At 33.4% G+C, this 13306-nt stretch overlaps 1 protein-coding gene across 25 annotated transcripts in view; it reads right to left on the bottom strand.

The window, feature by feature from the left end:
• ERC2 (ELKS/RAB6-interacting/CAST family member 2) overlaps window positions 1–13306 on the bottom strand; it is an 895762-nt gene that overhangs the window by 590490 nt on the left and 291966 nt on the right. For all 25 annotated transcript variants that reach the window (XR_004950478.1, XR_004950467.1, XR_004950465.1 and 22 more), the window contains one exon: window positions 8218–8373. Coding sequence is in view for 7 of the 25 variants with exons in the window: in XM_036219345.1 (XP_036075238.1) it covers window positions 8218–8373 (156 nt within the window). In the remaining 18 variants the exon portion in view is untranslated. The remainder of the gene's footprint in view (window positions 1–8217; window positions 8374–13306) is intronic.

Here is a 13306-nt window from a genome sequence, read left to right as displayed (position 1 = left end):
TTTGATACTAATCATTGGAAATTTGGTGTATCTTGTTTTATGATACAGTATATGGTCAGTTATCATAAATGCACTTTGTATACTGTGTGCTTGAAAAATGTATCCAATTATTGTTTGATGTAATATTCTATATATGTGCATGGCATTTGATAACACTTTTAATTGAGTAGTTTAAGTCTTCCTTATTTTGATCTTTTAATCTGCTTCATCTTCATGTTAATTATTTAAGGATAGGTTAAAAATATTCACTCTAATGGTGAAATAATGAATTCTTCCATGTAGTTCTGCCAATTTTTTAGCTCTAAAAATGGTTTCTTTGTCTTAAAGTCTACAACAGCTTCCTTATGGTTCATATTTGACTAGCATGTCTTTTTAATTTCTAATTTATCTTTATGTTGCAGATATCTCTTATAAATAGCATATACCCATATTCTTTTATCCTGTCTGATAAATTTAAATGGAGCATTTATTATCATTACAGATACATGTGATTTTATTTCAACCATCATAACTTGTGCTTTCTATATGTACTACCATTTCTTTTCTTTCTTGCCTTGTTTTGAATGACCTTTTTCTTATTCTATTTTTCACCTTTATAATTTCGAAGTTGCACTTTTATTTATATTTATTTCATTTGTTTATGGTATTTATTTCTAATCTTTAGATTATCCTAGGAATTAAACACATTTATATTTTTAACTTATTTAGGTCTAAATTCAATTTATATGTTTATCTTCTTTCTGAATAATATAAGGATCCTGAGATAATTTAAATCCAGTCACCACTCTCTTCACCTATACATTACTGTTGTCATGTACTTTAGTTCTTTCTTCTGTTGTTTTCAACTTATCATTATTATTTTACAGTTCATTTTACAGTTCATTGTCGATATATTTGGTATTCATCCTTGCTTCTCAGATATTCCATAAGGAATCTCCTTATGCCTGAAAAGTTATCATTTAAAGTTTCCTTTAGTGGAGTTTATTAATGAAAACTCAATTTTTGCCTAAAAATTTCATTCTTTTTTTTCCTTGAATATTGCTAAGTATTAAATGTAATTTTCTAAGGTAAGAGATACTTCCTCTCAGCACATTAAGGATTTTGTTCCACTATCTTCTGACCAACATAAGCTAATAAGAAGTTAAACTATCATTGCGATTTTACTCCGTTAACGGCAGTGGTCCTTTTTTCATTAGCTGAATTTTTAATCGCTTTATTGGAATATAATTTACATGCCATGTAATTCACCTAAAGAGTACAGTGATGGTTTTTAGTATATTCACAGATTATGCAATCACCACCACAATAAAATTTTAGAACATTTTTATCATCTCAAAATAGAACCTTGTAGCCAGTAGAAATGACTCTCCATTCCCCATCTTCTACTCTGAACCCAAGGCAACCAATAATCTACTTTTTGTCTCTATAGACAGGCCTATTCTGGGCATTTTATATAAATGGAATCATACAATATAGGTACTTTGTGACTGGTTTCTTTCACATTACACAGTGTTTCAAGGTTCATTCATGCTATAGCAGGTATCAGTACTTCATTCCCTTTTATCATTGAATGATATGTCAACATATGACTATATCGCATTTTGTCTATCTAAGTGAGATCACCACCTTCAGAAGTGTTTAGGTTTTACAATTTATTAGAAAGGTTTGGTAGTGGCTGGCCAGAAGATAGTCTTGAGAACGATTCTGAGAATGCTTAAAAGTAAGTTCACTGGGAGAGAATCATGATTGATTATTAACGTGCTCCCAGTATATGCGAGCAGGTGGCAACATTGCTCAGATACACGCAATCCATGAACCACATTATTATTGTTATAATTTAATGATTTGTTAGTCTATTTTTATCTGGAACAAGAAGTACTCTCAATCTTTCTTTCTCTCTCACCTTCCGTCCCTGACTCCCCTCCTCCCTCCCTCCCTCATACAATAGAATATAAATAAAAAGATGAAAACTCAGGATTAGACTTATCTAAAATTATTTTTGAAAATTAAATCTGTTGTGATCAGTACTTTTCTCGAGGGGGTAGGGGGGATGGTATGGCCCCAAATCACATGTTGTTGTTCCTGACAGCATAGTATATAGTTGATTCCACATATGAAACTGATTCATCTGAAAATAAAGCTTAAAAATTTTCAACTCTACATGACTAAGCAAAGATGATGTTTATCGTGAAAAAACTGATTTGTGCTAATTTCTACAAATATCAGAGTAGAAATCTAGTGTGAGAGTTGGGTATTGAAAAAGGAATTTGAATTACATTAACTTGATCAATGGATTGGTATTTAATAGCAAGGAATAAGACGGCAGGTTCTCATACGCCTACTTTATTCAATAAAAATAGATTGATAAAGATAAAACTATTTCAGTCTATAAATATTAAATAGGCAGTTGCTTTAAATAGCTTTCAGACTATCACTGCCATGAGGTAAATTTTAAATAAATATTTTATGCAGACAATAACAGAAAAAGGCTTTTCTAAGGGGAATATTGTTACTGGGTAAAAAATCATACTCTTCCATAAAAATATGCCTTTGGCTTCTTTTATAGCCATAAACTCAATAAAAATGGAAAGTGATGCAATCGAACATACATGAGAACTGAAGCTGGGGGAAGGTCTGTCTCCATGATGGCAAGAAGAAAGCCAATCGGAATTACATCACATGCTTTATATGAAGTCCATGTGGACATCAGACACACTTCATCTCGTCTGAAAGTTCTTCCACCACTTAAGTCTGTGACACAACCAACACCCTAAAAAAACTACTCTGCCAAGTAAAACAGCTTCTTTTTCACTGCAGATACAACCCTCATGTCTAGAAAATGGTATGCTTATTATCATGCAATTTGGGTTAGGAGGATTGCAATCCATAGGAGGTTAATAAGAAAACGTGTTACAAATTAAAATAAAGGGAGCAATCTCAGACAGCGGAGTGGTGTCTTTGGCAAACTACGAAAACACACCGAGTGGCTAATATAGAAGTACTTGGATCAGCAGATGAAAAATGTATTAGACCAAGAACAAAGCCTCGTACAGAACAGGAGATGCTATCTTTCTTTCCCTATCAGAAAAACAATTATTTATGTTACATTCCATTCTTGAAGGCTTAACAATACTCCTGAAGGTAAGTCATGCTTTCATGGCCTCTTAGTTTGCTCTCCAAGTCTGATTCCTCTAAGCCTTCTGAGTTGGGGTAGAAAATGGAGTTTCAAACCAGAAGTATTGCACAGCTCAGGAGGTCTCCCAGAGTCTCAGGTCTCAGGGGCGATGTGCATATGCCAAAGGGCTTGTAAGATGCAGGAATTTCTACCCTGGCAGACTACGTCTAGTATTTCTGCCTTAGCACAAGCTGAGATTCTGAGCTCTGCTTTTACACTTTTGTAATTCACCTTCCAGCTTCTAAAAATGTGACATCATGGGTTTTTTATGATATCGTATTTATAAAAGCAATTTAGGTATTCACTGCTACTTAATTTAATTACAGAGCTTTCAAGAGGCCCTACCAGTCCCAGCCATCTGCTCAGTATCAAAATGGAAGTGCATGCCCTTTCACATGGCTATTAAGAATACTTCCTTTCCCTCCAACCTACTCGCTTAATTCATCTAAATAATTAATGCAAGCAGCATTTCCTGTTCATACCACAAGTCACTGTTAAATTTTCACTGGAAATTTTTAAATCATCTATTTCGAGATACTTCTGCATCTAAAAATGAGTTCGTATATAAAAATTATTATTAGCTGCCTTTATTACCTACTAGGAGCAAATCGTTACATATTGAGACTGAAATGAATTTGACATCATGCCCTATTAATGAAGAGGAATCAAATGCTGAGTCAATTTTATCACCAATGGATCATGAAAATAATTTTTAGCTAAATATTTTAAAAATATAAGCAAATGAAAACATAAATATGTGAACAATTTTAGGGATTTTTTTCATGATCAGGGTTAAATTTTTTATCTTATCTTTTTTTATTTTAAAAATAGGAAACTTCCAAATAATCATGATAAAACACACTTTGGACCTCTGTTAAATATTCAGATTAAAGAGCACCTTCAAGTCTAGTCTTTGTAAAAAATGGTCATTTTGAGAGTGCCCCTCTAAAGAACACTAGTATAAGAAAAGCTACCTGGATCATTCTTAAAAGCTTTCTACATGTTCATTACAAACAGCAACAAGAACTAACAATATTTAGATACAATTTCAGGCTTGGTTTCCAAAGAATTCAACTCCCCTCCTTATGCAGCATTTCATCAGAATTTCTGAAATGTTCTACCATGACTCTTTGAGTCTTTTGAAACCATTAAAACAAGTTTGTAGAGTCAACTGTTCCAGCCTCAAAGCTAGCATTTTCTGCTAGTTCGTATCCAAAGTCACTTTCTGATTTCCATTTCTATCACTGCCTGCATAAACCTCATGAGTTTAACAATTACTTATCCATTTCTCGAGTAAGTTTCGTAAACCTCATGAGTTTAACAATTACTTATCAATTTCTCAAGTAAGTTTCAGAGCCTCTAGGTTTTTGCAATTTAAATCAAATGTTTCTTTTCTTTTTTTGGAAAATGTGCCATTTCACATAGACTTGAGTTCTTCATAATCCCTTATCTGTGTGGAGTTGGGAGTGGGACTGTTATCTTTACTCATCCTTTTAGATTTGCGCTGGCATTGATCAAAGTTTGCATTCTTCACCAGACTTGTTATTGTTGTTTTGCCAATCTGACTATTTAGACAAAAAACACTAATTCTAAACCTAAACAACCTGCATTGCTCCAGCCAGAAGGGAACTCTCATCAACACTTCAGGGTAGTTTTTGAGCATATTTCCTACTTTCCTAAGTGGTATGAGGGAGCCGGAAATACTTTGAACATGCACTACTTTTAATCCCCCTCAGTAGCTAGCTCAGTGCCATGTGCTAGAAACAATTAGTAAGTCTATGCGGACTGCAATATTCAAACTCCACCAATGACTGCTCTGTCTATACAACTCTGCATAAATGACAGAATTCAAGAGACCCCAATGGTGATATTAAACAATTCTGTCAATGTGTGTAATCAACTATTGCAAAAATTAACTCCTCAGATATCTGTGATTTTGACAAGCAATATATTAACATAAACCTTGTAGAAAAAATATTCAAATGGGCCACAATGGACCATGAAATATGCTAGTGATCCAATTTTAGAGGCTATTGATCCATGCTCTAAAATTTAACAAGTTTCATGTTAAATGTTTTACCCGGCTGGAATCAGTTTGCACAGCCTAAGGGATCCCACAAAGCACAAAACACAAGCACTCGCGGCTGAATGTTCAGCAATAGCTTTGTCTTGATAGATCTGTTCGGCCATTCCTAGGCTTAAATACGAAATCAAGCTTCCCTCTCAAAGTAGGGGAAAAATAAGTAACTGAAGTAATGGTATGAAGTATGAGCAATAAATAATATGGTTCAATCCAATAAGAACACATTTTCAATGGACACAGTATTAAAAAACTAACTCTTACGAGCACTTTTTAGCTAATTTTTATCAGTCTATACCGGATATCTGAATGACATAAGAACTCATTTTTAGAAATCTATTTTTCCCCATTAGTCTAATTAAACATTCTTATTATAGTTGGTTATACTTCTTCAATAATAATGGGCATAACTATTAGCTGTGTGAAAATAAACAAAAACCTCAAAAAATGGAGCGGCGAGGCTAGAAAACTCTAAGGTGCATGTCGCTCAACTGACCTCAACATGAAGACGCAAACCTCGCATCTCCCACAGGAAGTGATAACACTTTACTACCACAGCAGGGAGAAGAGCATTCCTCCTCACACAGTAACAGCTCAACCAATGGGAGGCTGTCATAACTCAGCCAATGAAAAGTCACTGTACTTCTGAACTTCCAGTTTCCTCCAATGGACGCTTCCTTTACAAGAGCACCCCTCCCTCCCCAAATTGGTAAAATTCTCACTTTCTTTGTCTGTACAGTCCATACTTCTGCGGGGTATAACTTTAGACTCCACCTCCTGAATTGTAATTCTTTGTTGCTTCTGAATAAATCCATTTTGCTGAAGGAATAGCTGTGTATTTGTTAAAGGTCAACGGCTATGTTTTTGAGCTAGGCACTTTAACTATATTATTTAATTTAATCTTTGGCGTCACTCTCTCTGATTAGTGGTGTTGTCCCTATTTTATAGAAGAGGAAAGTGTGGTTGAGTGACTTAAGTCACTCCCCAAGGTCATGCAGCTAGCAAGGTCAGGCTAGAGCTTTGCCAGGGTCTGCTTTAGTCTTCAGCCTTTACATTGTACTCAGTTAAGACTCTCCTCAAACATTCTTCTGACCAGACCACTTGGAACCCTTCAGAGTAACTAGCCATTAAAAGTTAAAACTAAGTCAAGGATTGATGGTCTCTCAGACAACCGTGAGCCAACAAAGGTCATGACTTAACTTGCTGAAGACCATATAAATATTTTATTTACCTGGACAGAGTCCATGGCAAGGGGTGAAGTTTACAAATTCATGGCAGTTTCATTTGTAGAAGAGGCTCGAACTATCTCCCACCATTCAATGAAAGAGTAGGGAGGAAAAGTTAACCCAAAACAATAATTTCCCCCAAACTTCATGAGTTCACTCATATCTGTGCCTCTGGTCTTCATTTCCAGAGAGATTTGATCATTGTCTGCAGGCCACCCTACTCCTGTGCTTGCTGTACCTCAGCTCAACTCTCTGAGAAAGAAGGACTGTAAAAATGAAACCAGAAGGCAAGGCTGAGCAGCAAAACTCATTCTGCATTTTGTGGCAGTCCCTGAAAAATAGGTATTAGAGTCAGATCCACTGGATATTTTCCTTCTCATATCTCCACTCCTTGTTCCAAAATTTTAGTCATAATCTCAACAACAGCTTACAAATGGAAAATTGGCAGAAGTAAGCACAGTTGCCCCCCCCCACAGGAAAAAAAACGATGTACACATAGGTACACACACATAAATATATGGAGAAGTAGATGTTAGATATTATTTCCCCATAATTCGCAGATTTTCTGCAATGAGTATGCATTTATTTCACAATAGATAAAAATCATAACCATCATTTTTTCTCCCTACTCCCACTGCTTTCTCACAGAACTCTGTATTATTTGCAATTCTGCTGCATATAATAAGGCAAGAAACAAGAGTAAAACCTAGAACTAGAATGAGAATATTTAAGAGCAAGTGGTAGAAAAAAAATTTTTTTTAATTGATGTGGTTATAATTTACAAAAGCAAAATGGTTTAAAGAGAGGAATAAATAAAAGCACCTCAAAGTCTCAAAAGATCTGTTTGGGCTATTCATAAATTTAATAATTATGCATGTGTAAAAACAATAGATGTTCAGGTGCATGGTCCATTTGCAGCCCAGTTTAATTTTGAAATAAGCCAAATTCTTTAAAACTGGCAATAGTAAAATAAATTAATGGAAAGATTTACTAAAATAATATCTTATATTCTATAGCAACATATAACAATAATAATCACTGTCAACAACGATGCCTAGCATTTACTGGATTAAGTGGTGTAAATGCATAATCTCTTGGAACTGCCAAAGAACCCAATGATATAGGTACTATTCTTTTTCTTATCCTTATTTCATAAATGAAAAAACTGAAGCTTAGAGAGGTTGAATAATGTGTGCAAGTAGCAGCATTGGGACTCAAAATCACATCTGTCTTAAAACACTATGCTAAAACCAAAATGTCTTCACACCATTGAGATCAGTGAAATTGGCTTCTAAGATCAACACCTTTTGAGAAAAATCGCCTTCTAGGGATGGACGAAAATTTTGGCAAATATAGAAACCTTAAAAATATAGCAAACTTATAAGAACTCATGAAATTGGGAAGATAAAGGACTATTAAAAATAAATGTTAATTCCCAAGACAGAGCATGATCAAAGAAACTCATTAGAAAATCCTGAACCTTTAGTAAGTAGAAATTCTACCAAAGGTTTTCCTTGATTTCCTTTGGAACCTATGCTTCTGAACTAAAAATCTTTGCATTCTTCTTTATTGTCCATATATTTCATGATATCACATAAATCCTCCTTCTGGTGATGCCTCTTCTGGCCCTACCATCGAAGAGGTTGATTATGGTAGTTATTTAGGAAAAGTACATATGGAAACCGTAACTTTCCAGTCATACTTAGAGTATAAAAGCTTATAACTCTGGACCATACCTTGGTTTTCATGAACTTGGAATGACTTTTGTAAACCTCTATTTGTTTGATTTCTTCTTCACGGTCTTCAGTGTTCAGTACACCATTGGCTTTTAACATCTGGATCTCATCCTCAAGATCCCTTATGTTTCGCTCCAATGAGGCAATTTTTGTGTCCTATTGGGAAAAAGAATAAAGAAAAAGAGAAAAAGAAAAGAAGGAGAGAGAATGGAGAAAAAGAAAAAATATTCAGTATCATCGAAACAGAATTTCAGAAATTAATTTTGGTAGTGACATATTAACTATGGTGTAGACATAGCCCTGAATTCAGAACAATTTTTTTTCACTTCTGAGGCTCATTTGTGAGATTCTTTTTTAAGCTCCCAATAATGATTGTGTCTCAATACAACAGTGTTCCCTAGATATGTTTGTCTAATATCTGGAAATCAATTTATCAAAGCAACAGTGAAAAAAGTGATCTAAATTGTTAAACCTTAAAAATGATTTAAGTGGACAAATTTATGATTTAGGACATAGTTTACCAGTGTATATTCTTGGGTCTACTTGTAAACACAAAAACGGTTTGCTCATGTGTATATTATGTGGCTCGTTTTATAAGGCATGCTTGGAATTTGACTGTAAGAGGAAAGGAAATTAAAATCTACTAATGAGAAAAAGGATTCTCATCTAATATGTAGACGGAAGTGAAATTAAGTAACTGAAACTTGACTTAGGATGACTGATACACTAAATATTAAAAATTTATAGCAACTGGAAATAATATATCACAATGTCATGATTTATTTGGCAAGCAGTCAGCTCCCTGCATGGCAAAAAAAAAAAAAAAAAAAAAATTCTACTTTGCAGGGCATTTCTAACCTATTGATTTACAGGGTCAAAAAACTAGAACATGGAATTAATTGAGGAAAAAACAACCATAGAGATTGTTTAAAAAAAAAAAAAGGAAATAAGAGACTCTACATACAAGATAGAGCATAATAAGAAATGACGCATTAGAAAGGAGAGAAGAAAGAGCTCTTATACGGTAAAAAACCACTCCCCCAACTTGAGTATTAGATTCAAATCAGTCTTTGGAATAAAACATGTGGAAAGTTTTCTCACTATCAGCATCCACCTGCCATTTTATTGTACAAAATCAAGGAGCTTATATTATTTAAAACTGAAGTTAATTCAAAATGAGCTACTAACTCATTTTTTTAACAATTTATCTTTTTAATCTAAAAAATTAAGAGTTCTAAAAGTAAAGACATTTAATAGGCTATTCAATTTATAATTAACTTAGTTTAAAAACCTAGCAACAAATCTGTCTGTCCTGACTTTGTGGCTATTTCCTATTTTACTTTTTTATAATATATACCCAAAGATATGTCTCATGTGGTAATATTACAATTATCATTAACACTGTCATCTTTCATTAAAAGGAAAACAAGGAGCAGCAAAAGCTACTTATCGAGCTCCACTACGTGGCAAGATCCAAGTGCTCTAATTACTGGAGACACTTTGACTAATTCTCAGAAAAACTCCACGATGATGAAATAAAAGAGATCCTGAAGTCTGCAACACTATTAAGGAATGTTACATTCTGTAGTATTCCATTTTCCTTTAAAAATAATACTTACTGCACTTTTTCCAGTTATAAAAATAATACACTTTAAACTCATAAAAAAATGGGAAAAATCCCCTCTAATTAAGGTTTTATGTATAGCCTGATGGTCTTTTTCTATTTCAGATACAATTTCTAAAAATTTTGTATACTTCCAGTTTGAATGGAGGGGAGTGCTATGGACTAGATGTTTGTGTGCCTCCAAAATTCATATGTTAAAGCCTTAACCCTTATGATGGTATTTGAAAATGAGGCCTTTAAGAGGTAATCAAGGTTACACAGGGTCTTTAGAATGGGGCCCTTATAATGGGATTAATACCCTCATAGACACAAGAAAGTCTGTTTTTTTCTCATTCCTTGCCTCTCCTCCACTCCCTCTCTCCCTGTCTGTCTCTCTCCCTGTCTGTCTGTCTGTCTCTCTCTCTGTCTCTGTCTCTGTCTCTCTCTCTCTGTCTCTCTCTCTCTCTCTGTCTCAGACACACACACACACACACACACACACACACACACAGGCCATCTGCCAGCCAGAAAGAGAGCTCTCACCTGAACCCTATTATGCTGGTACCCTGATCTTAAACTTTCAGCCTAGAACTTTGAGAAAATAAATTTGTTTTTCAAGCCACCAGGATGTGGTAATTTTGTTATGGCATCCCAAACTGACGAATATAGGGAGTTGTCCTTAGTGACTCATTTGAGTTCTGAGCTATAAGAACTCTGTAGATAAAAAGAACAGCAATAATGAAAAGGCTATGGAAAAGAACTTTTAAAAGCTAAGAGCTTTCTTAAATGAGAGTCATTTTAAATCAGTATTTTTCTAACTATAAAATTGAGACATGCTCATTATTTTTTTAAAAAAACTTGAAAAGCTATATAGATAATTATGATTGTCCACAATACCATCATCCAGAGATACCCATTAACTTTTTTATCTGTACCTATGGAAGCTTTGCGATTATATTTTTACTTTAACAAAAATATATAGATATATATATCTGCATCATATTGATATTTATCTTTATATATATATTTTTTTTTTCGTTAAAGTAAAAATATAATCGTAGGCTTCCATAGGTACAGATAAAAAAGTTAATGGGTATCTCTGGATGATGACACACATTTATATATATATATATATATATAGATAGATAGATAGATAGATAGATAGATATAGATAGATAGATAAATATCAATATGATGCAGATTTCTTCTCTTTATTGAGATATAACTTGGCTATTAATGAGATTTACAAATATCTAAGTAGAATATTTATAAGAGTTTACTGTAAGTTAAGTATGATTTTCCTATATAAAATCTCTTGGAATTTTAGACCCAAGTCTAAAGTAACCATATTTTTAAGTACATATGTATATATGGACAGATGGATGTTTAGACATATATTACATGTACAAATGTGTGTGTGTACTGCAATACACTTTGTAGTCCTCACATCTTATACCCTACTTATATCTTATACCTAGAGGAGAAGAAACCCTTAACTTTCCCCTCAGTCAACTCTGGATTCTTTAGTTACCAATGACTTCAACTCCCAACTTCTAAATGAGTTATAAAGAGCTTTTCATTGAACCTTTAAAAAAAAATCACATACTGCTGAAAAAAGGTTAGAACAGAGTTGACCCACAGTTTCTTAACATAGTAAATCCTCTTGACCTATAAACATCTTGGCTACACATTTTGAAAATAATATTTTTAACTTTTACTAATTTTCTTAAATTAACCAACACCTTTCCTTATCTTCACAATTTTTTTTTCATTTAGCATATGTGTCCCACAATAGAAGGAAGAGGAGGAGGAAAGAAAAGAAAAAATAAAAGAGAAAAGTAGGTATTGTGAAAGTCACTTTAATAAGGGTCTATTTTTTTCTGTCTTATTAATACCTCTATTCTTACATAAGAAGTCAATTAAAAGAGCAACAGAACTCATATCTTAAATCATGAACATATAGAAAAGGAAATAAGAGGATTTCATTAACATCTAGAGAAGAGAACATATACAAAATATATAGGTATATTAGATAGATTGTGTATTGATTGTGCCCAAGAAGATATTCAAAATGTTGAACCAGGGAATGATATGAGGAGATTTAAGCATGAAAAAAAAAAAAAAAAGGCAAAAAAAATGGCTGTCATGGTCACAGCTTGTCAACTGCCACAGTCTGAGGAATTTAGGGAGAATTTTTTTCATTTTTAAAAAATCTCTCAAACTAGATAAATGACTAAAAACTTACTTATATTTTTGGAGGACTATGGAAGGAAACTACCTCACAAGTCTCAATGATATAGTTCAATGTGGTTTGTGGATGTTGACTTTCAGAATAGATACTGAATGCATATGTTCAATAATTCTATTCTGATCTAGAACAGGGAGAAAAAATTTAAATAAAGATATATGCTGAAACATCCTGAAAGGTAAAGTTTTCTCAGAAGGTAGAACAATATTTTGCTCCCAATTATCACAGATTTCTTCATTTGAACATCTTTATTTTTATAAATGATATTTTAAAATAACTTATGTAGTGATTTTTAAATATTCATCTTGATTATGTTTCACAAATAAGCAAATTGTGGGCCTTCCTTAGAGATGGGGAAAGTGAAATACCACACAGAACAGCTTTTCCCAAAGTCCACAAAATCTAAATGCTCTATGAAAAGGAGATTTCAGGAGCAAATAAGTTTAAGAAATGCTTATTACAAATTTCCAATGCACAATTAACATTAATGGCTCTGGGAAGTCCTGCAGCAAAGTATTTTAATTTTATTTTTCCCAGTATTATTCTTCTAGAAGTCAATTCTTAGAAGGAAAAATTGGACTTTAATGATCACATTAAGCTCAGGGTTTTTTTTTTACAAAAGTGAAGAGTCAAAACAATAATTTGGATTTCTTAATGGAAAACTTGCCATGATTGCATCCAATTTAAAACAATTGGGGGCTTAAATATCCAAATCACCTTTTTAGCTCCTGCCACTCAAAAGTGCTTTACTGAGAGTCTGCTCTAAGCACAGAGCTGTGAAAGAACACTTAGACTCCCATGTTTCTGAAACTCACTATTTCATGTCTCAGGTGACATTTTCAAACAGTCTTGAGATAGGACAACCATAAAATTGTTTTGCTTTTACAGTATAATTTGGTTGAAGACTGTAAGAATGTATGGGGGAAAATGTTTCAAGAGGGGGAAAAAACAGCAGAAATGTGTTTGCTTCATTCTCCATTATTTGGAAAAAAACATCTGAATTAAATGTCTCTTTCAAAACATTTCTTTCCACATATTCATAAAATAATATTTTAAACATTTTTTACATAAATTTCAGACCATAACTCCTACTTAAAGATGCATACCCAAGACTATTTTACATCTATCATCTAAAAGATGCAAAATAGGTATTTGATGGGAAACTAGTAAATCGACTACTGCAAATGAACTCTTAGTAGCCAACTACCCAATATACTCACCCTGCTGATTCTTTTTTT

This window comes from Rousettus aegyptiacus, unplaced genomic scaffold, assembly GCF_014176215.1.
Source record: "Rousettus aegyptiacus isolate mRouAeg1 unplaced genomic scaffold, mRouAeg1.p scaffold_m13_p_4, whole genome shotgun sequence".
Classification (NCBI taxonomy): Eukaryota; Metazoa; Chordata; class Mammalia; order Chiroptera; family Pteropodidae; genus Rousettus; species Rousettus aegyptiacus.
The sequence above is the reverse complement of the archived record's forward strand: the minus strand, read 5'-3'. Positions and strand labels throughout refer to the sequence as shown.